The sequence below is a fragment of the Conger conger genome, chromosome 14, assembly GCF_963514075.1.
Source record: "Conger conger chromosome 14, fConCon1.1, whole genome shotgun sequence".
Taxonomy (NCBI): Eukaryota; Metazoa; Chordata; class Actinopteri; order Anguilliformes; family Congridae; genus Conger; species Conger conger.
Window position 1 is genome coordinate 18569511 of NC_083773.1, and position 26615 is coordinate 18596125.

Here is a 26615-nt window from a genome sequence, read left to right on the forward strand (position 1 = left end):
ACTGCACTGGAGAGTAATATTTGATCCTGAAAGTGTCCATTCCAGCACTCTGATCGGTTGATTCCAAACCAGGCTTCAACGAAGGTACCTGGCATTGTCCTGGAAAGGTCAAGATCTTGTGTGGTTAATCTGCACATTAACGTTACCTAGAACCATAGCAAACACCAAGTAAATGTTGCTTCGCTATACCAACATTACCTAATGACGTAAAGACATGACTCCCTAACGTTATTAAGTAATGAATCATAATGATTATGAATCGGTCCTTATCTTTCGCACAATTGCCAAGTAGAAGGCACAGAGAGAAGGTAGACACCAAATGTGGCCAGAAATCCCCAAACCTCTGCATATTTCACCGGTTCAAGAGAAATATGCCGTCCGACTTTAATGAACGTTAGCTAAGTTACTAGGGAATTATTTAATGTTAGCCAACACTACTCAGCTGTCTCGTCACCCCTTGTTTCCAAGCTATGGTCCATGAAGGGGGTGTGAGAACACTGTCCTATTAGCTTTATTGACCTTTATTTATACAGGGAAGTCCCTTGAGAGCAAGCTCTCATTTTCAAGGGTGCCCTGTTTACAAAAAACATATATAAAAGATACAGGTTGCAACAGACAAGATAAGAGCAGAAAAAAAACAAGTTATAAAAAACAGATAATAAGTGATAAGACACTAAAAATCAGGTAAAACACGAGTAGTTCTCAGTCATGGTACCCACGAGGAGCACTCTAAAAGAGTCTAGAGAAACAAAATGATCCAATTTTAGAGTGTCCTGGAGCCTATTCCACTTGTCCGGAGCATAGTGAGAAAAAGCAGACTTTCCATATTCCGTCCTCACGCGCGGAATGAGCAATCTGATGTGTGACTGCGAGCGTGTTCGGCAACTCATAGAGTTGTGAATGAGGAGCGAGGATAAATACGATGGGAGTTTACCAATTAGAGCTTTATAGATGAATAAAAGCGAATGTAGCTCTCTTCGTGCAGTTAGGGACGACCAACCCAATTTTTCGTACAAAACACATCGGTGAGTAAGAAAACCATCACCCGCTACAAAGCGCAGGGCACTATGATACACAGCATCAAGCAGCTTGAAAATGGCAGGAGAAGCATGCATATACACAATATCACCATAATCAAAAACAGACATAACTTGGGACTGAACAATGGATTTCCTGGTTTGAAGAGAAAAACAGGATTTATTCCTGTAAAGAAAGCCAATTTTAACCCTCAGCTTCTTTATAAAATGTTCAATATGTGTGCGAAAAGAGAGCTTGGTATCCAGCCAAATACCCAGATATTTAAATGAGTCGACACAATCAATTAGTTCTCCCTGCAGAGAGTGGAGAGAAAGGCTATTGTTAACAATTGACGATCGAGAGAAAAACATCCATTTAGTTTTGTTTGAGTTTAAGACTAATTTGAGATCATGCAGAGATCGTTGGAATGTGTCGAAGGCTGACTGCAGGCTTGCAGCTGCCTGAGCTGGGGTGGGACCAAAGCAGTAAATTATTGTATCGTCCGCATAATAATGAACATTAGTGTGTACAGAAGGGAAAAGAATATTATTTATATAAAGAGTGAATAAAATTGAACCAGTAATGGACCCTTGTGGGACACCCTTAACAACAGGTAAAGAGCTGGATCTAAGATTGCCAGCAACAACTGACTGCTTTCTCCCAGACAAGTAGTTAGAGAACCAACTAAGAGAAAGGTCATCCAGGCCAATGGAAGCTAACATACTTAACAAAATACCATGATCAACAGTGTCGAAGGCCTTAGACAGGTCGACAAAGAGGGCAGCACAATGTTGGCGATTATCAAGACCATTCACAATATCATTAATGACGAGGGAAGTGGCAGTAACAGTGCTATGACCGGGTCTGAATCCTGATTGGTGTGAGTGTAGGATATTGTATGCGTCTAAAAAAGCCTGCAGCTGTTCAATTGCCAGGGTTTCTAAAACCTTAGCTAGGCAGCACAGTCTAGAGATGGGACGATAATTGTTTAGGTCACTGGTGTCACCCCCTTTAAGCAGGGGCACGACCTGTGCGGACTTCCAGACCGTTGGGATTTAGGTTAAAAATGTGAGCAAGCGGGGAGGCGACCAGGTGAGCACTGAGACGCAAAAGATAAGGGGCTATGTCATCCTCACCCTTAGACTTTTTAATATTCAGATGGGAGAGTGCCATGAAAACTTCATAGTCACTAACCGGTCTAAAAGATAATCTATTAGCAAGAGGGGAGGGGACCGAAAGGTTTTCGGCCAATGACGGGTCATGGACGTGTCCCGGCGAGACCGTATTGGCTGATAGCCTATCAAATAGAAGGCCAGAAGCTACAAAATGTTGGTTAAATGCGTCGCACATTATTGATTTGTCTGAAATTACATCATTCTCATAGCTAATTTGAGGTGGGAGAGTAGAGGTGGATCCAGATTTAAGTGATTTTACAGTTTTCCAAAAACTGGCTGAGTTTCCTTGGGCATTTGCAAATGAAGATAAATAGAAATCAGATTTGGCTTTCCTGACTATACTACTACTTTTATTCTGCATTTTCCTGAAATGTAACCAGTCTGTCGGATTACCAGTAGATCTGGCAGTAGTCGAGGCGGAGTCTCTGAGTTGAAGGGTTTCGATGACTTCCTCAGAGATCCAGGGACTAGAGCGATTTTTTACTCTGAGATTTTTATAAGGAGCATGCTTATTAGTGATGGAATTAAAAATATGGGAGAAGTGGTCAGAAGCTAACTCGGGATCAGGGATTAAGCATAATTTATCTAAATCAGAGTGGGATAAATCATGTAAGAAGCCTTGTTCTATAAAATCTTTAAAATTACGCTTTGTGATGAGGTGACCATTGGATTTATTAGCTTTGACGAATCTAACACAAGCTATAGGGCAGTGGTCGCTAATGCCTGGTGCCAACACCCCGCACTGAGGATATTTAAATGGCCTATTAGTTAATATAATATCAATTAGGGTGGATCTAGATGGAGATTTGGCATTTGGTCTTGTGGGGTGTAAAATAAGTTGAGATAGATCTAAATCTAAGCAGAGCTGTTTAAGACTAGTAGAGCTATCAGAGAGCCAGTCCATGTTTAAATCGCCCAGCACCACCAATTCGGAAGAGGCATACATAGATAACACCTTCCCCAACTCATCTAATGCTGATGTTGGCGCAGAGGGTGGGCGATAGACACCAGCAACCACAATATGGACGTCACCACCCAAACAAACATCTAAAACTAAACACTCAAAACATTTCGGGGCGGTGGAGGACACAAGGACCCGTACGGCTAGGTGTTCCCTGACAAATATAGCCACTCCGCCTCCTTTAGCTCTCCTATCAGATCTAAACAAATTAAAACCGGCAATAGAAACATCCGAGTTGGAAATTTTCCCAGGCAACCAAGATTCGGTAATAACAAGTATGTCGGGGGCGGCATCGACAATCATACAGTTAATGAAATCCAACTTGGGCAGCAAACTCCTCGAATTTAGATGTAGAAGCTTCAAACCATTTATGGCCCGCAGATCCTGCAGTGACCCCAAATCATTAGATCCCAAAGTAGCAGAAGGAGCAGAGCCGGGCAACGCAATACCAGTAGAAACAACCACCAGGTTTCCCTGCACAGCTCTGCTTGGCCTGGAAGCACGACGAGGAAGACGAACTGGGAGGGGGCTGATAGTGGGGATGACACACAAAGCCGTGGTATCCTTACCGGACCATTCAGGAAGCCAGCTGATGCTCCGCAACTCAGTTGCTGTACTCGAGGCAAACGTTGTGACAAAAGTCCGCTGCCGCTCCGAAGCCCAACTGCGCCGTAGGGAAGCGCAGGCCGCCCTGCTACGGAACCGGGCTGAAGACGAGCCACCACCGCAGCAGGAGCGAAATCCTCCCGGGATGAACCAACGCCAGAATAGGCCGACAGTCCGGCGATCACCTCAACAGTCCCGCCGCAGCATACCGGAAGATACTGCAGACCTCCACCGAAGCAGACCAGAGGAGCCAGCAACCCAGACGCCAGGCCAATCGCCGCCAGTGCGGGACCGCCACGGCCCGCCCAAGAAAGCAGCGCAGGTGGAGGAAAGTCCAAGCTAGCTGCTAGGCTAGCTGGGCTAGCTGGGCCAGGGTTTAGCTCAACGTCACCGGCCAAGAGGAGTATCAGCGTCAGCCAGATGAATCCAACAGAAGAGCTTGACGTAGGGACCCCATCCTTACTAGCTGATGATGGGGCTCTGGCACGGCCAATATCCAGGAACCCGGAGAACAGCAGATATTGGCTACCTGCAGTCGGGAAGTAGGTTCCCTCCCCATCGTCAGGCAAGAAGTGACAGCGTGACGAGCAAGCGATCAGGCAAGAGATTGACAATCACGCATCTTTGTGGAAAAGTTAAAATAGGAGGCAATCCGCAATTGAAACGTTGAAAAGTAGGGCGATTAAGATGTATAAAACGTTTAAAAGTTTGACTCGCTTGAGCAGTGGACGCTGCGGTCGCCATCTTGATTACCCACTCATGGTTAACATCAAAGACACTGTAGGGTGATGAGGATGAGCTTGGAGGTAACTTCAGTAGCCAGATTGATTGGTCCTCCTAAATCACTGTAGACAGGCACTTTTGTAAATATTTAGACAGTCCACTTTATTTTTAATTTAAAAGTGTTTTTTATAATGTTATTTCTTCCTTCATAGTTCTACAAACTACCAATGACTTCACACTGAAAGTAGTTGAACTACTTCACCCTTTGAATATCGCCTTTATTACCCACTAAAGTCCCACTCCCTTCAGTTGCACTGTGTGGCTTCTGAGCTGGTATTTGCATGAATATTGATTTGGGCCCTTTTTGTTATGCAACAATTTACTCCTAAATTCAGGCCTGAACTTCAAGTTAAAGCTTTTGTCACATAGCAAATGCTGGACAATATCTCTGGACGAAGTTCAAAATTACAAATGAGGTTTTTGCAATTTTTTGCAACGAGTACACAATCTCATTACAGGCAGCTTCCTGTACAGAAAGTAAGTAAGGACAGTTAATCCATCCTCGATTGAATTCAAGTGTCAAAGTAAAAAAAAAAAAAAACATCCTTTTTTAAAGGATACAAATCAGACGCAAGGACAAAAATAGTTTGCTCAGCATGATTTGTTTATTTCATTTATTTATTTTTACATAATGGGAGTTTGAGATTGCAGATGTGTTGGAATGGAACCTGGACCGCAGGCCTCGGTGGCCCCCTGCTTGATGAAGGTGCAGATCTGGAGACATGGAGGGGTCCCATGTTATAGAGAGCGCCGCAAAACTCCCACGAGCACTTTGTACATGGAACACATTAAACCCCCCCCCCAATGGTATGGAGAACCGGTACCGGATTGTTTAACTGCCTTGACTCACCGCCAATTAACTGATATGTTGTCTAGGTTGCCTATCTATTGTCTGAAAGTCTACGCCTGTGTAGCACAGTATGCTAACTTTATATGAACAAGTGCAGCCTGCTAAGCCAATTTCTGAAAAGGCAGACAAAGTATTCAAATCAATTTGGTTTATCTGACAGCCAAACGTGGGCTTGCTCCTTACGGACTTGCGTCATAGGAGGCCCAGAAACAAGACTGTCTGGTGAAGGGTCCAGCAGGTCCAGGACCAGCAGTAGGAGCTCCCACCCCAGTGTTGGAGCCAGCCAGCCTCCAGGTTTGTCCATAGGTGGGGAATCCAACCAGAAGTTTCTCAGCAGGTGCTCCATTGGTCTTCCAGTAATTCAGGGCGTAGTCCTGCCAGGGAGATGATGATGATGATGATGATGATGATGATCCATGACAAAAATGTACAGTGCACAGTTTGCCAAATCGATGTAGTAGTGCGATATTGAATCTGAGGCTTGTTTGGACATGCAAATAAACACTTACCATGTTGAAGTAGATGTAAGCGCCATGATCAGAAGGTCCTTTGGACAGGCAACTGGAGTTTTCTTATTTCCCATCTCTCTTTTTTTTTCTCAAATGCTCCTTAGTAGTCACCTTTCTTTTTTAACTGTGACTACATTTTAAAATGTCAAAGTTTTTTCGGAATATTTAATAACTTATCATTATTTATTGTTTTTTCAAGACTTCCGTGAAAACCAATTTTATTCTAGTACTCAAAAACCACTTGTGCAATATTATGAAAACTGTGAATCAAAGTACACAGAAAATTTTGATTATTGAACAACAATAAAAGGCATTATCATATAAGTTCTTGTACACAGAGACCCGAAGCACAAATTCAGGTTTTGAAATTAAACAGTTATGAAAAGCCAGTATTCACAAAATGGTAAATTCTTTGTTAACATGTAACATTTACATTTTATTATCCAGAAGCAGCTGTTTATTGCTGTCCTTATGCAAAAATGCAAACAAAGATTTGGACCTCTTTGTGTGTGTAAGGAGGAATCAGCGGTTTATAAACACATGTATTGACAATAATTTCCAGACAGCCTGATCTCTGATCTCCTTTTCTAAAAATAAAAAATAAAAAATCAGGTGAAATAAAGTCAAAAGGGGGCAGGGAATGGCTTATTATATTTTTTTATTTATTACCATGTACTGCCCAAGCTGTTATAGTCTCTTTTTTTCCGCTTTATCTTTGTGCCTTACTTTTCTTCAATAATCCCACGAAGCCAGAGTCAATTTCCTTTGAATGTGGGTGGAGGTCCAACTGCAGAAAAAATATCTGGAATCCATGTTCTGTGTGTCAGCTAACATCAGCGCTGAAACTCAGTCCTAGGGGAGCCCTGTGAAATGACACATTTTATGTTCTTTCATGTTTTTCTTAAATTTGTTCATGTTAACACAATGCAGGTTTGGTTCATTATCATTTCCATTATCTTTAAATTTTTAATTTTCGATCAAATTGTTACCTTTTTGGCCATTTTGTAATGACGAGGGACTGGTGAGGACCAAAAACCCGGACGCAGACCACAGTTAAATTAAGCACTCCTCTACAGAGGCATGTATTAGGAGTACACACAGAATGGAGCTGGTGATCAAAACCCCCAGACAGGTAGAGCAGTGCTGTTCAGACAGCGGGAGGTCCAGCAGCACCTAATCCCCGAGGCGAAGGAACCCTCAAGGCAGGCAGGTGAATGTGGATTGGCAATGAAGCAACAAGGCAGGGCAGGAGGCAAGGCTGGCAGGGAACAGGGAGGCAAGGCTGACAGGAACTAGTGCAACAGGCAGGAGACAGGGCTGGGTGTGATAACAAAAACTAGACGGCTCAAAAAGAACTGATGGAACAGACAAATAACCTCTGGTAAAAGGAACTTCACAGTCTGGCAACTAAAGGAGTGTGAACTGAGACTAAATAGTGACAAGGGCAGTTATAGAAAATCTAACTGATGGTGAACTAAGTGGCCACTAGAGAGCAATGCGCTCAACCGAAAAAGGTGGCTTACCCCCTACATAACATCAATCATTTAGCTCACCAGCTGCCCTGATCTTATTGTGGCTACACTGGGGCTTGCAGCACCAACCATCCAGGTCCAAGTCATGTATCGGTACACAAACCTGCAAATGCAAGTTCGGAATGTTGCAAAACATCAGTGTATATAAAACGGGTGAGGCAAGTTGGAAGGTGTTTTGCAGTCAGGTTGCAAACAGAGCCCGGAAGAGCTAGCACTCTCTGGGAGGAGGCTGTGACACCACATCTCTATGCACTGGAGGTTTCACAGGCTGGGCAGGGCCGCTACTGCAGGCATGGAGGGGCATTTGCTGAAATATCTACCAGAGTTCCACTTTTCTCATTGGCCTGCTTTGTACTTCAGACCCAATATTGTGAAAGTAATTTAAAATAAATTCAAGCAAAGCACAGCATCAGGGAATAGCCTCCTATGTGCACCTTGTTAAAATGAAAGCTAAAATGCACCTGGTTTTGTAGCGGTGGGTTTCGTTGTTGATGAAGGAACTATGGAACACAGAAATACAACAATGTTCAAATGTATTGTATTATTATTTCTCTTTTAATCCTTTATTTAACCAGAAGAGGTCCATTGAGACAATGCTCTCTTCTGCAAGCACACACTGGGAGTTTTTTCCCCCAATCCAAACTCAACAAACCCGTTGATCTCCCGCTGCACACCCTACCACCAACTTCAGGAGAAGAGGGCAGACACAAGATTCCTCCGATTTACGTGACGCCTATTCTCGCTCTTTTTCTACACTCAGAAGATAGCAAGGTCAGGATATTCTTGGTGAAAGCATCAGCAGGTAACTGTTCTGACCAGTAGTGGCCACTAGAGAGCAATGAGATCAAAAGAACTAGCTGGCTTATCCCCTACATAACATCAATTATTTAGCTCACCAGCTGCACTGATCTTATTGTGGCTACATTGGGGCTTTAAGCACCAACTTTCCAGGTCCTAGTTATGTACCATAGCCACTTGGCTATTGCCTCCCCCCAATTGGACAGACTCACACACCCAGTTGCAGAGCCCACGTTCTGGAAAGCTTACCTTTAACACAGGTTGGAAAGTCAGATGACCACCCGTTTGCTTCACACACTAGCTTCCTCTCACCCCTCATTTCATAGCCATCTCTGCATTGATAGACTACAAAGTATTTCAGCTTGTAGGGTGGTGGACCTCCTTCAATCCGATCAGCATGCTCAATTATTGGAGTCGGACAGTTCAAACCTGCAAGAAAAATGTATGTCTGAATATAAACACTTTAGAATGCAAGCCATCAAAGTACAGCAAACTTAATATCCATAATTATTCAATTAATTTAAGTCGTTTAAAACAATAATCTGAAACAGATTAATGCAAAATGCAGGAAAATGTGGTAAACAAAAAATACAAAATGCATTAAATTTTCCCTCCTGTCAAAGGAAAAAATAAATGTTTGATTAGCATCAATCACCATTCATTTTAATGGCTAGATATTAGCTTTCTGATTAACATCGAATCCAGCACTAATAAAGTTCTGCCTGTGCCGTATTATGAAGCACAAAAATGTTCTTTCAAGTGTACCTTTATGTTATGATCAGTTATAAGTGCTTTTTTCAAGTCTGCTGGTTTCAAATATATTCAACCATACAAATGGGCAACATGTAAAGCTGCATATTTAAACAAACATAAGGTTGTCTATCAAGAAAATATAAAGCAATTAATAATATAACCGAAATATTTCTTCCATTCAGTATTAAACCAGCTTCTGCTTCCAACTTTGATACTGCATTAATATTTAATAAAACATACAGCATTTATCCCAGTGGAGAAATTTTTCACATTTTCCACCCCGATATAGGAAGACAAACAGATGATAACAATCGATAACCAGATGATAACCAATGGTCAAGTCTCAAAATGTTTAAAATATAATACCTTTACACTCAGGGACAGTCCCATTGTATTTACCATCTTCATTACATACAAGCTGTGAGTCTCCAACAAGGTTGAAGTTTTTGTCACAGGTGTAGGTTACAATTTCACTGAATACATACAATTCGCCGGAAGGAAGACTGGTGATTTTTCCATTGTCAATTTTAGGAGGATCTCCACATTTCACAACTGAACAGAATACAAATGTATTTAAATACATGAATGCATTAAGTCAACTCTTTACACACCAAACAGATACATAACGTGTCATTTTATGACTAGACACAATGCTAGTTAGTTTACCACGAAATGTTTACACATTTTGAACACCAGCATTGCGAATATATAACTCAAGACTATTGAATCGTCGATAATGTAGCCCTTCAGGTAAGGTGATGGTTCCACATATATACAATGTACTCAATACAATACAAATTACAATCTGAAGTTTGTGTATGCCCGTACTTACCTTCACATAGAGGAATGCGATTATTCCAACCAAAATCATAACACTGCCTATAGGCCGTTCCAATCAAGACAAAGCTGAAAACATAAAGAAAAAGACAGTCAAAGACATGAAAAACAGGAAAAAAATGAAACGTTAGTGCTGTTATGACTTTAGAGACGTTAGTTCAAATGCTGTCATCTACACAATGTAGCGTCACTCCTTGAGATACAATTCCTGTCATTTGTGAACGATAATGAGAAGGTTAATAAGAAGGTAGACCATTTGGTGTACTGAAAAACACATCGTTACATTCATAAAACAAAAGCTACAAATTAGATCGTGCTTCGCAGTTTGTTTTGCGACCTTAGCTGCCTGTGTATTTTAATGATGCAATGTTAACCTTAGTAGGAAAAGAGAAAAGAGGTGCAATTGCAACACTTCCATATAAATGTCACAGACTCACCCACGGTTACAAGAAGCATAAGCGGTCGCACCAAAATCCGTTCCGTCTGGGGTGGTAAATTTCCCATTTAACAACTCCCCAGGTGAGCCACACGATTTTTCTAATAAATAGAAACATGAACTAAGGCAAGTCGGAAATGGAGCGACCTACCCAAGCGATCATAACGGGAGCTTGCGTCGCAAGCACATATTTTTCATTCAGTCATAAAACAGCTTCTGCTTTAAAATTGTATACCGCATTAATATTTAATAAAACATACAGTAATCGACCCAGTGGAGACATTTTCCACATTGTCCACCCCAATATAGGAAGACAAACGGATGATGACTGAATACATACAATTCGCAGGAAGGAAGACTTGTGATTTCTCCTTTGTCAAGTTGTCACAACTGAAGAGACGACACATGTATTTAAATACATGAATGCATTTACTCAACTCTTTACACACCAAAACAGATACATAACGTGTCATTTCATGACTAGACCTCGATGTCCAGTCAAGGACAACACATTTTGTGTTACTTTCAACACAGTCTTCCCCCCTTTCCAGAGTTTGCGTCGCACAAACGGTTAATTACTTTGGCATTGAAGTGTTTCAGCGGTCCATTCTCCATTTGTGCAATTTATAACTCCACTCTCACTGGTGTTTAAATATCCTTTACCGCACTGGAGAGTAACATTTGATCCTTCGGGGAAAGTGTCCATTCCAGCGCTCTCATCGGTTAATTCTACGCCAGGCTTCAACGAAGGTACCTGGCATTGTCCTAGAAACGTCGAGATTTTATGCGGTTAATCTGTACGTTAACGTTGCCTAGAAAGTTATGAAGTAATAAATCGTCATGGTTATGAAACGGTCCTTACCTTTCGCACAATCGGCAAGTAGAAGGCACAGACTGAAGGTCGACACCAAATGTGACCAGAAAACCCCGAACCTCGGCATATTTCTCCAATTCAAGCCGATTTAGCCGACTTTAATGAACGTTAGCTAAATTACTAGGGAATTATTTAATGTTAGCCAACACTACTCAGCTGTCTAGTCACCCCTTGTTTCCAAGCTACGGTCCATGAAGGGGGTGTGAGAACACTGTCCTATTAGCTTGGAGGTAACTTCAGTAGCCAGATTGATTGGTCCTCCTAAATCACTGTAGACAGGCACTTTTGTAAATATTTAGACAGTCCACTTTATTTTTAATGTAAAAGTTTTTTATAATATTATTTTTTCCTTCATAGTTGTACAAACTACCAATGACTTCACACAGAAAGTAGTTGAACTACTTCACCCTTTGAATATCGCCTTTATTACCCACTGAAGTCCCACTCCCTTCATTTGCATTGTGTGGCTTCTGAGCTGGTATTTGCATGAATATTGATTTGGACTCTTTTTGTTATGCAACAATTTACACTCCTAAATTCAGGCCGTAATTACAAGTTAGAGTTTTGTCACATAAGAAATGCTCTACAATATCTCTGGACAAAGTTCAAAAATGCAAATAAGTGTTTTGCTATTTTTTTGCAAAGGGTACAAAATCTCATCACAGGCAGCTACCTGTACAGAAAGTAAGAAAGGACAGTTAATCCATCCTCGAGTGAATTCAAGTGCCAAAGTAAAAAAAAAAAAAAAAATTTAAAGAATACAAATCAGACGCAAGGACAAAAATAGTTTGCTCAGCAGGATTTGTTTCTTTTATTAATTTATTTTTACATAATGGGTTTTTTTAGCATAATTCAGAGATTGCAGATGGATGATGGGTGGTTGGGACCGCGGCTGCTTAGGCCCAGTTGCAGCAGTTGCAGCTGGTGTCGAAGACCAGGCCTGTGGCACAGTGCTGCTGGTAGGTCTGTCCCTGGCTGCACTCGTAGAAGTGGTTCTTGTTGGTGGGGTCGGGGTAGAGTCCGTTGGACTTTCCGGCGCAGAAGCCGCTACCTCCGCTGCCACCTCCGCTGCTGTGGCCACCACCGCCAGGCTGGGGCTTGGGAGGGGGAGGGGGGGCCTGGGTGACGGGGGGCAGGGGGTTGATGGGGGCAGTGCAGCCTAGTGGGGGAGAAGGTAAAGAGACATGTCGGTAAAATTTACATGCAGCCTTTAAAAAAATTTGTAATAATGATAATAAAAAAAACACATTCAAATGTAGAAGGGAATGCTGATAGTTCTGGAAACCTCCAAAAAAAAATAAACAGTTACTTGTGAAGTTATTGAACTGAAGAATTCCACCCATTGACAGATCAACAGACACAGGCATGCAGACAAACTGGGAGACAGACAGACAGACACGGACAGGTAGACAGGCAGATGTGTTAGTGCAGAGGTGTAGTACTGACTCTGGCCGGTGCCAAGTCCACTCTTCAGAGTGCTGATCAGGGGGTATCTTCCCTGGCCACAGAAGGTCCCGCTGAAGTCATCAAGGTCCAGACTCCACACCATAGCTCCTCCATACTGATTCTTCTTCAGCCAATCGATCTGTTGGAGGGGGTGATGGAGAAAAAAATGTGCAAACCTACTTTTCTCCTAAATCATTGACAGTCCGTTACACAGTCAATGCCATCATCACATACCAGCAACCTCACTCTCAGATGCTTGATGTGATTGTGACTCACTTCAAAACATCTGCCACAGCGGCATAAACACATTAAATATCATTATAGAAATAACACAAGATGGAATTTATTATTGTCGTATCTCACACCTTTGATATGCCCAGGTCCTGACCTCAAAAGTTACTGCACTGCGATCCAAGAGCAGGTGACCCGCAAACTCACCTTGATGTTGAAGCTCTTGACGTTGTCGTAGCCGACCCAGACGCGCTCGGTCGTGCTGAAGGCATAGGGCACATCCTGAGGGGCATTCCAGGCCTCAGTGGCCCCCTGCTTGATGAAGGTGCAGATCTGGAGACATGGAAGGGTCCCATGTTATAGAGAGCGCCGCAAAACTCCCACGAGCACTTTGTACATGGAACACATTAAACCCCCCCCCCAATGGTATGGAGAACCGGTACCAGATTGTTGAACTGCCTTGACGCACCGTCAATTAATTGATATGTTGTCTATGTTGCTTATCTATTGTCTGAAAGACTATGCCTGTGTAGCACAGTACACTAACTTCATAGTGCAGCCTCTTAAAATTTGCTAAGCCAATTCCTGAAAAGGCAAACAAAGTATTCAAATCAATTTGATTTATCTGACAGCCAAACGTGGGCTTGCTCCTTAGGGACTTGCCTCATAGTAGGCCCAGAAACCAGACTGTCTGGTGAAGGGTCCAGCAGGTCCAGGACCAGCAGTAGGAGCTCCCACCCCAGTGTTGGAGCCAGCCAGCTTCCAGGTGTGTCCATAGGTGGGGAATCCAACCAGAAGTTTCTCAGCAGGTGCTCCATTGGTCTTCCAGTAATTCAGGGCGTAGTCCTGCCAGGGAGATGATGATGATGATGGTGATGATCCATGAACAAAAATGTACAACGCACAGTTTGCCAAAAATTATGTAGTCATGCGATATTGAATCTGAGGAGAGCTGAAGGCTTGTTTGGACATGCAAATGGACACTTACCACGTTGAAGTAGATGTAAGCGCCCTGATCAGAAGGTCCTTTGTACAGGGGGCTGTTCTCACCGGTCTGGTGCTCCCAGCTGCCATGGAAGTCATAGGTCATGACATGGAAGTAGTCCAGGACCCTGTGGAAAGAAAAGGAGCATGGGATTTGCAGTTCGGAGGTACATTAGTGGGTTATCTGTACCTGTGGGGTCAAGAAGCTGGAGGAAGGGAGGCTGTACTCACTGGCCAATCTGAGCAATCTGGTATGCAGATTCGATCGTGCCCTTTCCTGCAGACACGGCAGCGGTCAGCATGAGGCGAGGGCGGTTGGTCGACTTGCCCTCAGCCTCGAAGGCAGCCATCATTTCCTGGGGATGAGAGAGAGAGACAGAGATCAACAAGAGTGCATCAATAAACTTTTCATTGTGAAGAAGAAACAAACATCCAAGGACATGTCTACATCCAAGGAAGAACCTGTTTCGCATGACAAAAGACATCAAGGCTGAGGTCTACAGGTGAGGATTTCCCACCTGCACCAGGGTGGTGTAGAGCTGTTTGTCCTCAGGAGGGCTTCCTCGGGATCCAGGGTACTCCCAGTCGATGTCCAGACCATCAAACTCGTACTGCCTCAGGAATTTGATGACAGAGGCGATGAAGGTCTGGCGGGTGCCAGAGCTGGACACCATGGCGTGGAACCTGGGTTCAGAGGGCACAGAGAAAGGATTAAACCCTAGAGAAGGCAATGTTTTTGCAGAATGTTTTCTTCTTTTTATCATTTTAAATCAGTGTTCTGTGACTCATTGTTTTCTAGAACATTCATCATACATTTGTGACCTCACACCCTAAAGGGTTAAAGGACATGAATGGGTGCACACTTACTTTGCTGTCCCGAAGTTCCAGCCTCCAATGGCCAGCAGAGTCTTCAGGTTGCTGTTCCTATTGGAGACAAAAGCAGGGGGGTAAAAGTGATGCTGAAATTGTTGATGAGACAAGCCTAGAAGTAAAAGTGGACAAAAGTCTTTAGTACATAATGGATTAAACCCTTTGAAGCCCTTTGTTTTTTTTAAATGTTTTTTTCTTGCAAAATTCTAAGTCAGTGCTCTAGAACTGCATTGCTTTCTAATTAGCAGCAGTTATGTTAGAATGTTCAGTTAATAACAGTCTAATCATGTTCTATATTTGTGATCTCACAGCTTAAAGGGTTGACACTAAGATCACTGCAGTATTCTGGATGGTCATATGCTGGAACATGGCAATGGATCATGGAAGGTCATATGTGAAAATATCCTGTGGAGCACATGTGATGTTGCATGTGTCGTATGCTCCCGTAGATGGAGCAGTCGGGGTGTGTGAAACTCACTGGTTCTTCAGGGCCTGGAACTCGCCATAGAGCTTGACATCATCCCACTCATAGGTCACAATCTCGTTGTTGTTCATGGACGCAAAGGCATAGATCAGGTGGTCACAAAGGCATGGGTCCACATTTTGGGGGAAATACTTCCCGGCTCCTGGTCTGTACTGCCCCCAGTTGGTGAAGTAGCAGGACAGCAGATAGGAGGATCCTGATGTGGGGGGGGGGGGGGGGTGTGTTAAGGTTTTCCTGTCCTGCATTCATTTGGCATAATGTTTAAAGCAGTGTGGGTGATGATGTAATGATGGAGCTGAAGCTGTGTGGGTGATGATGTAATGATGGAGCTGAAGCAGTGTGGGTGATGATTTAATGATGGAGCTGAAGCAGTGTTGGTGATGATGTAATGATGGAGCTGAAGCAGTGTGGGTGACGATGTAATGATGGAGCTGAAGCAGTGTTGGTGATGATGTAATGATGGAGCTGAAGCAGTGTTGGTGATGATGTAATGATGGAGTTGAAGCAGTGTGGGTGATGATGTAATGATGGAGCTGAAGCAGTGTGGGTGATGATGTAATGATGGAGCTGAAGCAGTGTGGGTGATGATGTAATGATGGAGCTGAAGCAGTGCGGGTGATGATGTAATGATAGAGCTATAGGAGCAGGGAAGACTTACCTAGCTGCGCGTGCAGCAGGAGAGCGAGTCCTGGGGAGAGAAAGTGGAGAGGCAAGTGAGATTTACAAAAAACTAATAGGCATCCAATCCAATCGCTCATACACGTTTTATACTGAGGTGTTGTCTTTATGAATTCCCTGCTGTTCACAGCTATTTCAACAGGAATCACACAACATTCTCACTGACAGTGTTCAAGATGTCAGCCATGTCATACCTGGTGTAAAACCCAGCGCTGACCAACTGAAATTACCAGCTACCAGCTGTCTCGTAACATAGCTTGAGCTTGTCAAACCATGTTGAGTATGGAGCTGGTTTGAACCGGTCAACCAGCTACCAGCTGTTTCAAAACCTGGTTGGAGCTGTTTGTTTTCAGCAGGGATGCCACAATATAAGGTTCCATAAATGTACAATGCTATCTCAGACAAATTAGTTCAGTCCTCGGCCTTGCTTTACTTCACCACAATTTATAGACAGCAATGCAATTTGTCATAATACTAAGATGGTAATACAACAATTTGTACAAGGCTGCAGTTTTATCAGAAAATCGGCTGGTAGGTTTTACCAAACGTATTGAATATTTTGTCACAGATCTTTGGCAGAATTTTGCTGTCTCCCTTGCTTCTGGCTCTCCAGGTAATCCCAGACAGCCTTGTTCAATTTTCTTATTGGACTATTACTTAATATCTTATCTTTTTAACAAAATTTACTGTAACATAACATTTTTGGGAAAACAAATGTTTGTAAATTGCAAATGTGCTATTTTCTAACTGAGAATGCAGAAAACAAAAAACATATTTGACCAAATTTATACAAAATAAATCTATCATGCCTAACACTTTTGTACAGTACTGTGTATTTTAAAAAAAAGTAAAGTGCTCACTCACCAACACAGATCAGTAGCTTGCCCATGGTCACCTCTGTACAACGAAACAACTGCAGCTCTCTCCTTATATATGGTTGAGTCCCAAGATTATTTCCCTTATCTCTCCAAGTCCACCCTCTTCACTGTTTGATCAGTCTCACTACGTCTTTTGTGTTTACTGCAAGACTTTCCACTCAGCAGATCGTGGAAACATGAGATGTGTTACGTACAGAGTTTTGACACTTTACTAAACATTACGATAATCTTAATTTGCCCTTGCGATAGAAAGCATACATGGCTGACTTTCTGTGAGTTTTTATCAAGGTCATCATTTTTGGCATTCATTCAAATATAAAAAAAAAACTATGGAAAAAAAACATATTAAGAGTAAGCATGTTGCTGTACTCTTGTTTGCTAATTATATGAAATATAACATAAATGTACTGTATGATGGCTGTTGTCATAAATATGAATCCGTTATGTTGTATGAATATAACATAACGGATAAACAGAGGACTGCAGAACAGGCCTTACTGCAACTAATTCTGACTTTTATTGATACGAATATATTTCTTGGAATGTAAAAACCAATGCAAAGTCATTTAAGATGAAGGTGCTGGCCTATTTAGTGAGGGCTGGATGCATAAAATATGTTGAGTCTTCCAGCTGTGAGAGGAACACCACCATTCAGCTCAACCATGCAAATGGACACCACACCACCGTGAAGCCACCACCACTTCTCCCTTCTGGAGAATTCCTTTGTCGACAGTGGGATGCTGGCCTTATAGACTGAGTTTCAAAGACAAAGCCACTTCTGAAACTGGTCATGTGGGCAGCCTGTAGCCTAGTCGCTAAGGTACAGTGCATGACTGGGACCCAGTCGATCGGTGGTTGAAACCCTGGTGTTGCCACAGTAAGATCAGTGCTGCTGTTGGGCCCTTGAGCAAGGCCCATAACCCCGCATTGCCCTGAGGATTGTCCCCTGCTTAGTCTAATCAACTGTGAGTCACTTTGGATAAAAGCATCAATTAAATAACAAATTATATTTATTTAAATTTATATTTAAAAGAACACAAATATTGGATAGTATAAGGTCATTATGGCCTAAAAGGTTAGCATCCTGGAATTGTTTCTTCTCTCTTGCATATAATTCCGATGTTTGGCCAGGAATGTTCATTGAAGCTGCCAGCTGAGGTTCTGTGAAGCGTCAGTTTCTCACACTGGAGACTGTGATGCACTTGTCCTCTTGCGCAGTTGTGCATCTGGGCCTTCCACATATGAAGAGATTAGTCCTGTTTTTTTTCTTCACAATCATGAACATTATCAGCTTATATTTTGTGCTGGTTCATTTTTCCTCAGTATTGCTGGGATTATTTCCTATGGCAAAAAGCAGTGGCACAATACAAAATGTGTTAACGTTAACATCACAACCAGTCTGAGAAAGTTTGATGCCTGGCATTCGGCAGCTGTTGCTGGCAAGTCTTTATTGTGATTTCAGGGGTTTTCATTTGGATTCTTTTTTTGACCTTGTTCCTTGGGGGGAATTAAACCCAAATATCAATTTTCAATATCAAGCTGCTTTCAAGTTACTTAAAGTGTATTTTTTTGACTCCTGAATGCCTGAATGCCACAATTCTACCCATTGAGAGCCAGCAGATCCTCAGAAACATCTCAAGTGGCTTTCATCACGTGTGGAAACCAAAGGAATGAACTGTGGCAACAAGCAAATTAACTACAATACAATGTACATGAAAGACCATGCCTGAACCCAAAATATGTGAGAAATGTTTTCTAAAAGGTCAACTCTGGTTTGGCACAGGTAACAACATCCAGAGAGCAAAGCTAACTGCAAACTGTTGGCTATGTAGTAATTCATGCCGAATATTCTTAATTCAGTCAATGTATTTATGAATGAGATGATATTGGAAATGTGAAAATAATTTTGTGGTGTTAGTTAATAAAATAATCCTTTAACCTTCTTGATGAATGCTACATTCATTTAATATTCTAAATAGCGCGCTGACAAGCATTCCACCAAAATCAGTGGAAAAAATTGAGATGACTGATTGGTTAAATGAATTAAATGAATTAAAGTGCATACATTGTAATCTGACCATCAAATGCAGATCAAATAAACACAATTATATTTAAAAAAAGATCAAAGGAGAACAATGTTTTACTTTGTTTTAGATTTCGGTACGGTTTAAAGTATTTGCTTTATCCATGTTAAGTGCACCAGTATCAATATCCTATCATTTTTTAAACAACATAACGCAATGTACTGTAACATAGTCCATATATTAAAGCTGTCAAGGAGTGCGCAAGGTTGAATAACTACATAGAGGACAAAAAACAGAAAACGTGTACATCTCAGGTGATCATTTTGCTTGCCATATTTGCATTCATTTATTTATCTTCATTTAACATCACCCCCTCTGTACTGCACCTTGAAACCAGGGAAAATACAGGAGGGGAAGGAGGGTCTGACACTTTAATCCCCTGCATGATTTAAAATTTTTATATTTAAATATTTTATTTTCTCTGTTTGTAATCAAACAATTCACCTGTGGTCAAAGCGCAGACTCAGAGCTTTTATTAAAGGGTATTTTCATACATTACATTTTGGTTTCACCATGCTTTATATACAACATGATAACCATTGTGCAGGAAAAAATTCCCTGATGAAACAGATCCAGTAAAAACACAACAATAGCTATTCTCCTATTTAACTTTCGTATTTATTTGCAAAGAAATGACAGAAAGTGAGAAAGCTTACCGGCTTTCTGATTTGAATCAGACATAGTAAGACTCTTATACACACTTTTCCTGAAGGGGGGGCTTTACCAAAAAAAAAAGACATGAAACTGGCCACGAACATTTATCAGTAATTTGTCTTCTGAATACCCCTTGTTGACCTTGCTGTAAGACCAGAATGTGCTAGCTGAGAAGCAGAGACATTAAGGTGAAAGGCTGTCTGTCTGCTGGAGAGACAGAGAAAGACTCATAGTAAGCACTTAATTCAGAAAGTGGTCTAATAGTATAAGGATTATCACTAAAAGGTTATTCGTAATCATGTGATTGTCTTTATGTTAACACACATTGTCAATTAAGAATCAATTAAGAAAATTACCCTTACACCGTCAATTGATCTTTGAGGCTGATCTCAACAGTACAAATACATTAACAGAGCTGTAGGGATTAACTTGAGTAGTAGTTAACTACGTTAGTTCATGCCAATTCATGGAACCTTATTGTAAAGTGTTACCTAAATATGACCATGAGAAGAGCTGCATCTTTCTACACCAAGAGTGTCCCTCTGCCTTCACCCCAGTCTGAACTTTAACCTATCACACTCCCAACAACTGCCCTGAAGCATAACTTTCATGCTTGGACAATTACTTGATAATGTTTTTGGCTCCTCTCAGAAATTTGTAACCTCAATCACAAGCCCAAATACCACTCCTGTGTTAAATGAACTGCATTTGAGGGTTTCATTGTACAATTTTCAACAGTACATCATTAATTCACGTTAACAACTAAATTAATTATTTCCAATTCATATTGAAACTAAAAAGTTGGTTAATGCATGTAATGGTTGACTAATTATAAGTTCATCATATGGTTTGCTGTACAAATATCATGTAGCAAATATGTTAGTTAGATGTTAACACATGCATTAACTAATGAAATTCATTTTAATTAATGGTATGTATTTATCTATGATTAATTCATATTAATAAATGCATTAGTTGCCATTTAATGAAGCTTATTGTAAAGTGTTACAATAAGTACCACCAGATTAAGTACCACCCATTAAGTACCACCAGAGGACGCTGTTTAACCAAGTGACCATGACATATTTTTTCATAATTTGTCTCTTTCAGATTTGTAATCACATTTTAAGGGATTTCTACATGGTGAAACAAAAATGTATAAAAACTGTCCTTAAATAAAAGCTGGGAATGGTAATCAAATGATTCACATGTGGTTAAACAAGATTGTACAGAGTGGGATATAGATCAAGAAAAAAAACATTTATTTGTCCCAAACGTTAGGTAGGATGGATTAGGAAAATTCTCTAATCTTTTTTCCACCCATGCTTCACTACAGGGGTGATAATACATCCCCATAAAAAAGTCCAATTACAGAAAGAAAATGATCATAAAATTTCATGAACCCATGAAATTCAGAATGGAAAACATGGATCTTAAAGTGTTTGGGAATAAGAACGGGCATATAAAGTAGAAGTGAGTCATCACTGTCCTTCACATCACTGAAGACGTGTGGATTTCAGTGTGTTCTGTCTCAGCAATAAGCATGTCAATTTTAATATGTCTTTTAGAAACCACGTTCCTGACTACCGCAAAGGGTCTCAGCTCATTAAAATAATGATGACATGTTTCTCAACTGTCATTGTTTGCATAGAATCCTCATCTAGGCACATGTTTTGCATTTTTCACATGTACGGCTTTTCTTCACCAATGTGTAAAGTATAAGGGCTCCATTGTCAGCTGTCCCACTGGCAAAGTACTATTTCTGTCATGGGGTCTGAGGCTTTAGTGAGAGGAGAGCCACTTCTGGGGTGCGTCACTCAAGATTTGCAATTTTGGAGCACCTTATTGCCATTTTCCACTGACATTATGCCTTGTCCTGCTAGCCTGCTCATACCACATATATGATGTACAATAGGCAGTATACGGAAAGTGAACATCACAGAACATCGTTGTCAGTACACTCAATTCTCAAAATCTATGTCTTTTATTTTTTGTGTTGCTCCACTGCTGCTGGTGGAACACAAACTTGCCACACAGATCTGTCTTTGGATTTGTCCTGGAATTAGAATCTAGATCAGAATTATGCTCATTTTTAAATAATTTGTTTTGCTGTCCCAGATCAGAAGTATCCTGATACCAGAAGATCATTATGATAGAATGTAGATTTGCAGTGTTTGGATATGTCTATCTGTTGGTTGGTGAAAATAATGCAACATTTCATTAAGACAAACAGAGGTAAGTGAACATGCTGGAAAACATTTAGGTTTTCATATTAGTCCTATTCATCTGCATTAGCATACAATACTTTGGCCAAAGTCTAATTTCAGAATTCAATGCAGACGGCACACTAAGAAAAGCAACATAGTTTTGATGTAGGCGCACTGTTGTGGCCGGTAGTTTTCCCATTAGTAAGATGTAGCCTCTATGTCACGTACAGCTGATCTCCTGTGGAATCAGATTTATGTTAAATGTTTCAAAGAAAATATTATTTTAAGTGTTCAACAATGCTACCTCATGACTATCTCCCACAGACCTCCTAACCTCCCCATCGCCAACATCAGCCCGATAGCTGTGCTGTCAGCGAATGTCTCGCTGGATAATGAAAATAATTTCAAACACTTCACCTTTAAAAACACAACTAGAAATACACAATGTTGAAATTGAATCTGATAACTGAAATCCTATCCATAAAAGTTATATATTGGGATCAGAATTTTCAAGTTATCCCTACGATTGTACTAATTGTCCAAGTCAGAAGAACTATGGAGACCAGGGGGCAGTATTTAAATACTTTTTTGGATAAGATTTCAGTAATTGGATAGGATTCAATCTCAAAATTTCAAAACTAGAAGTTGTGATCCTGATCCTACAAATAGGGATCAGGATTTTGTAATCCAGTCCTAACTAGAATCTAGATCAAATGTTTTGGGTATTTCAAAATTCTACGGTGGAGGACAGGTTTGATACTGAAAATCATGATAATCTTGATCCCACTGAAAGGGTGGATTCAGTATGGATTCAAGTTTGATGTAGGTACATAAGGGACACAAAGCACATCTTTAATAAATTGTTTATCCAGTGATCGCACATTAATTAACACAGACCCTTCCAAAACAATATCCATTGTAAATAGACAATGACATATTTCTAGAAGAACCTACATCACTAAAAGTTGTCTTAAGAATGATCCCCTGCCCTGGGTGTGTCAGAGTGTCCCTGAGCAAGACTCCCTAACTCCCAATTTCTCTCAACAAGCTGTTTGGTACTTTGCATGGCAGCCTATCCCCGTTTACCATTTATGACAAATGTAATTACATTGTTGAAATAAACTTCAAACATCAATTGGGACTTGAATTGTCACTCAAATTTGTCTGTCGAAATTTGCCTTGGCATCTTGGCAGCCTGGTGACAGCTTATTAAAGCCGGGATGGCAGGTCCAGGTCAGCTCATTAAAGCTGGGATGGCAGGTCCAGGTCAGCTCATTAAAGCTGGGATGGCAGGTCCAGGTCAACTCATGAAAGCTGGGATGGCAAGTCCAGGTCAGCTTATTAAAGCTCGGATGGCAGGTCCAGGTCAACTCATTAAAGCTGGGATGGCAAGTCCAGGTCAGCTCATTAAAGCCGGGATGGCAGGTCCAGGTCAGCTCATTAAAGCTGGGATGGCAGGTCCAGGTCAACTCATGAAAGCTGGGATGGCAAGTCCAGGTCAGCTTATTAAAGCTCGGATGGCAGGTCCAGGTCAACTCATTAAAGCTGGGATGGCAAGTCCAGGTCAGCTCATTAAAGCCGGGATGGCAGGTCCAGGTCAGCTCATTAAAGCTGGGATGGCAGGTCCAGGTCAGCTCATTAAAGCTGGGATGGCAGGTCCAGGTCAGCTCATTAAAGCTGGGATGGCAAGTCCAGGTCAGCTCATTAAAGCTGGGATGGCAAGTCCAGGTCACAGCTTATTAAAGCTGGGATGGCCAGTATTTTCACAGTAAAGGGAGGATGCGGCATACTTCATACCAAAAACATCACTGAGTATTTCAAACATGTAATGTAATGATGTAATGTGATGGGTTTGGTATGAAAAACATCAACTCTATAATCATAATCATAATTTGTTATTTATCTGATGCTTTTATCCAAAGCGACTTACAGTTGATTAGACTAAGCAGGGGCCAATCCCCCTGGTGCAATGCAGGGATAAGGGCCAACAGCTGTTGCTCCATGGGGGCTTGAGCCACCAACCTTCTGGGTCCCAGTCAAGAACCATGGCCACCAGGCAGCCCTGCCTTTTGCTTCTCCACACACTTTTGCTTTTTTTCCTGTTACTTTGTTTCTTGATATTAATAATGTAATGTTTTTTTTTTTTTTTTTTTTTTTTTTTTTTTCTGGGCAGCACGGATGGTGCAGTGGGTAGCACTGCCGCATCACAGCAAGGAGGTCCTGGGTTCGAATCCCCGTCAGCCGGGGCCTCTCTGTGCTGTGTGGAGTTTGCATGTTCTCCCCGTGTGTGCGTGGGTTTCCTCTGGGTACTCCGGTTTCCTCCCACAGTCCAAAGACATGCACGTTAGGCTGATTGGAGAGTCTAAATTCCCCATAGGTATGAGTGTGTGAGTGAATGGTGTGTGTGCCCTGCGATGGACTGGCGACCTGTCCAGGGTGTATCCCTGCCTTTCTCCCAATGTATGCTGGGATAGGCTCCAGCCCCCCTGCGACCCTATTCGGGTTAAGATAATGGATGGATGGATGGATGGATGGATGTTTTTTTTTCTGTCCCTGGTCCGAATGAAAGCCAAGCCCATGCCAAACACATTCCCCAGACTGATAAAATTGTTCTGTGAGCTGAATAGCTACACAAACAAACACAGGCAGTGTTGTTGGCACACACCTACAGTACTACACAGTGCATTGGGCCTTGTGGATGCACTACTCAATGTGCCAGTAGAGGGCATAAGAGGCTTTGTCAGACCTGATCTGGGAGAGCAGCAAGGTCTGCTGGCTTCACCTTAAAATCAGCAACCAGTTCAGAAACAAGGGACCAGTCTTAACAGTGTGACTCACGGCTTTAATCGATCTGACTGGCCTGTATTCAGTGAACATACTGTTTAACTTAACTTTGAATAAACAAGTAAGTAAAAGCAATACACGCAATACAAAAATTCCATTTGGCAAGTCAGATGTAGTGATTGCTGAGCTGAACAACAAACTGTGTTTGTAAGGGGGGGTAATTTCATCTAAAGGGTCTGCATTTAAGAGTCAGGAGGTCAGATTTTGATTGGCCAGGACCGCAGATGTTGATTGGTCAGAAGGTCAGATGTTGATTGGCCAGGGCGGATGTTAATTATTCAGGAGATCAGATGCTGATTGGTCAGGAGGTCAGATGTTGATTGGCCAGGACGGATGTTAATTAGTCAGGAGATCAGATGCTGATTGGTCAGGATTAACTGTACTGCCTGCTTGATAGTCATAGAAGGGACCTGCTTGTAGTGTCTTATTTATCCCACTAGATGGCAATATAAGTACAAACTTTAAAAAAACGAATCCGCTAAATTGGCCACACATTTTCATGAAAGATCAAGGTGCATAAAATGTATCAAGGGAATTTAATTATTATTATTATGGCCTGCTAGCCAGCTTCTCTTGCCAGCAGCAGTTCTAACTATATAATAATTAGTTACTAATTAATATACAATGTTACAGTGTAACTTCCTATGCTTTGGGCTAAGCCATATGTTTGTCATAAAGCATAAAACTCACCATTATTTTGTTTTACTGTTATTCCCTGTTATGGCTGCTCAGCCAGCTGAGTAACCCTGCTTTGTGGAACAGGCCAAATCCAAGGGCCCAATAAATAATGTATTAGTACAATATGATTTCCTGGGGTAGTGGGGCTCAATGTGAAATCTTTTTATAGATAGGTAGATCATTACTTTTTATATAGCGCTTTTCTATACACTCAACATGCTTACAGTGTTGAGGGGGAAACTTGCCTCAACCACCACCAATGTGTAGCATCCACCTGGGTGATGCACAACTGCCACTTTGCACCAGAACACTCAGCTGAGATGGAGGGGAAGAGAACAATTTGTTTTAGTCGGTTAAATCGGGGGATGATTAGGTGGCAGTTCGACAGAGCCAGGGTTGGGAATTTAGCCAGGACACCGGGGAACCCCCTTCTCTTTGTGAAGAGTGTCAGGACCTCCGTTTAACGTCTCATCATCCAAAAGACGGCAACTTAGTTTTCCCAGGACGTCTCCCATCCAAGCACTAACCAAGCTCACACTTTAGAACAGTGGTCTCAAACACATTGCCGTGGCGAGCCATGTGTGTGCAGAATTCTGGTCCAACCAAGTAATCCTGCCCTAATGTATTCCAATTACTCATTCACCCTTACGCATTTAACTGCATTAAAGCACAGACACAGTTGTTATCTAGGAAACACGAATAACACATTTTACCTGTATATACATTGTGTGCAAACCTACAGCCGTCCCAAGCCAGCAACTCATTTAACGAATGATACAATCAAGACCTCCATGGCAGAGTTTGAGACCACTGATTTAGAAGAGACTCTAATCCAGACCGGAACGATAACATTCGTTCGATAGAATCTGTTCATACTGCTGGATATTTACTCAAGTAATGTAGGTAGCACCCTGTCGAGGGTACAACCGCAATTCCGGATGGGAAATAAACCCACAACCTGTCCGTTAAGCCCTGTTCCTGTGCCATATACTGCACAAAGATACACCGCTAAATTCTTCCATTATACGCAGATGATTGATTTGTTAAACTGGGCTACCATTATGCTGAGGTGGCCAATGAGCTTGAGACAGTTTGGTATTTGGTACTGCATGCCCCGTGACTAATTATTGTGGACCATGCCAGTCATAACTTTGGTCAACATTGCTCCTGCAGTGCGATGCGTAATTGGCCATATAGCTCAAGCCAGGTGCACCCCATGACTCTCATAATCGCTATTGACTTAGTCGACCCTATGCCTGTAACCCGCTCGCTGCTCAGATGTGTGGTCTTTCAGCGGTAGAGGTGGATTTCTTTGCGATAAAACGCAGCTGCAGATTGCGCGCACATATCCTGGCTGCTCTCGACAGTTGTTCCCATAGGGAAGTTATTCCCGCTACCGTTTGACCGTTTTTTTCCTCTTTCCACTGGGGATATCTGCGGCGTTCA

General features: G+C 41.8%; 2 protein-coding genes across 5 annotated transcripts; both read right to left on the bottom strand.

The window, feature by feature from the left end:
* Window positions 1-6541: 6541 nt before the first annotated feature.
* LOC133109746 (membrane cofactor protein-like) lies at window positions 6542-11412 on the bottom strand. 4 transcript variants are annotated; one of them, XR_009704788.1, is made up of 9 exons: window positions 11120-11412; window positions 10837-11022; window positions 10259-10358; window positions 9817-9890; window positions 9351-9536; window positions 8481-8660; window positions 7895-7933; window positions 6891-7159; window positions 6542-6764 (listed from the first exon to the last, which is right to left on the bottom strand). XR_009704788.1 is itself a non-coding variant. In XM_061219306.1 (8 exons), the coding sequence occupies exons 1-8, from the start codon at window positions 11196-11198 to the stop codon at window positions 6754-6756; spliced, it is 855 nt and encodes a 284-aa protein (XP_061075290.1). In that variant the 5' UTR covers window positions 11199-11402; the 3' UTR covers window positions 6542-6753. The 4 variants fall into 4 exon arrangements, 2 of the variants coding, with proteins under 2 accessions (XP_061075290.1, XP_061075291.1); XR_009704789.1 differs by having other exon boundaries at window positions 6891-7193; window positions 11120-11410; XM_061219306.1 differs by lacking the exon at window positions 6891-7159 and having other exon boundaries at window positions 11120-11402.
* A 506-nt stretch (window positions 11413-11918) lies between these two features.
* LOC133109895 (acidic mammalian chitinase-like) lies at window positions 11919-16713 on the bottom strand. The gene is made up of 11 exons (XM_061219633.1): window positions 16689-16713; window positions 15805-15834; window positions 15141-15342; window positions 14660-14716; window positions 14311-14476; window positions 14024-14148; window positions 13797-13920; window positions 13472-13654; window positions 13016-13141; window positions 12578-12716; window positions 11919-12290 (listed from the first exon to the last, which is right to left on the bottom strand). Exons 1-11 carry the CDS (start codon window positions 16711-16713, stop codon window positions 12028-12030), a joined length of 1440 nt encoding a protein of 479 aa, XP_061075617.1. The 3' UTR covers window positions 11919-12027.
* Window positions 16714-26615: the final 9902 nt, after the last annotated feature.

Excerpts from the sequence above, each read along its gene's own strand:
- LOC133109895 (XM_061219633.1), bottom strand. The coding sequence starts at position 16,713 with ATGGGCAAGCTACTGATCTGTGTTG. Across the intron at positions 14,149-14,310 it reads TCTACACCACCCTGGTGCAG|GAAATGATGGCTGCCTTCGA; the intron begins GTGGGAAATCCT and ends TCTCATCCCCAG. Across the intron at positions 12,717-13,015 it reads TCAAGAGCTTCAACATCAAG|ATCGATTGGCTGAAGAAGAA; the intron begins GTGAGTTTGCGG and ends CCCCTCCAACAG.
- LOC133109746 (XM_061219306.1), bottom strand. The coding sequence starts at position 11,198 with ATGCCGAGGTTCGGGGTTTTCTGGTCACATTTGGTGTCGACCTTCAGT. Across the intron at positions 10,359-10,836 it reads TGAAACACTTCAATGCCAAA|AAAAATCGTGTGGCTCACCT; the intron begins GTAATTAACCGT and ends TCTATTTATTAG. Across the intron at positions 8,661-9,350 it reads GACTGTCCCTGAGTGTAAAG|GTTTGAACTGTCCGACTCCA; the intron begins GTATTATATTTT and ends TTTTTCTTGCAG.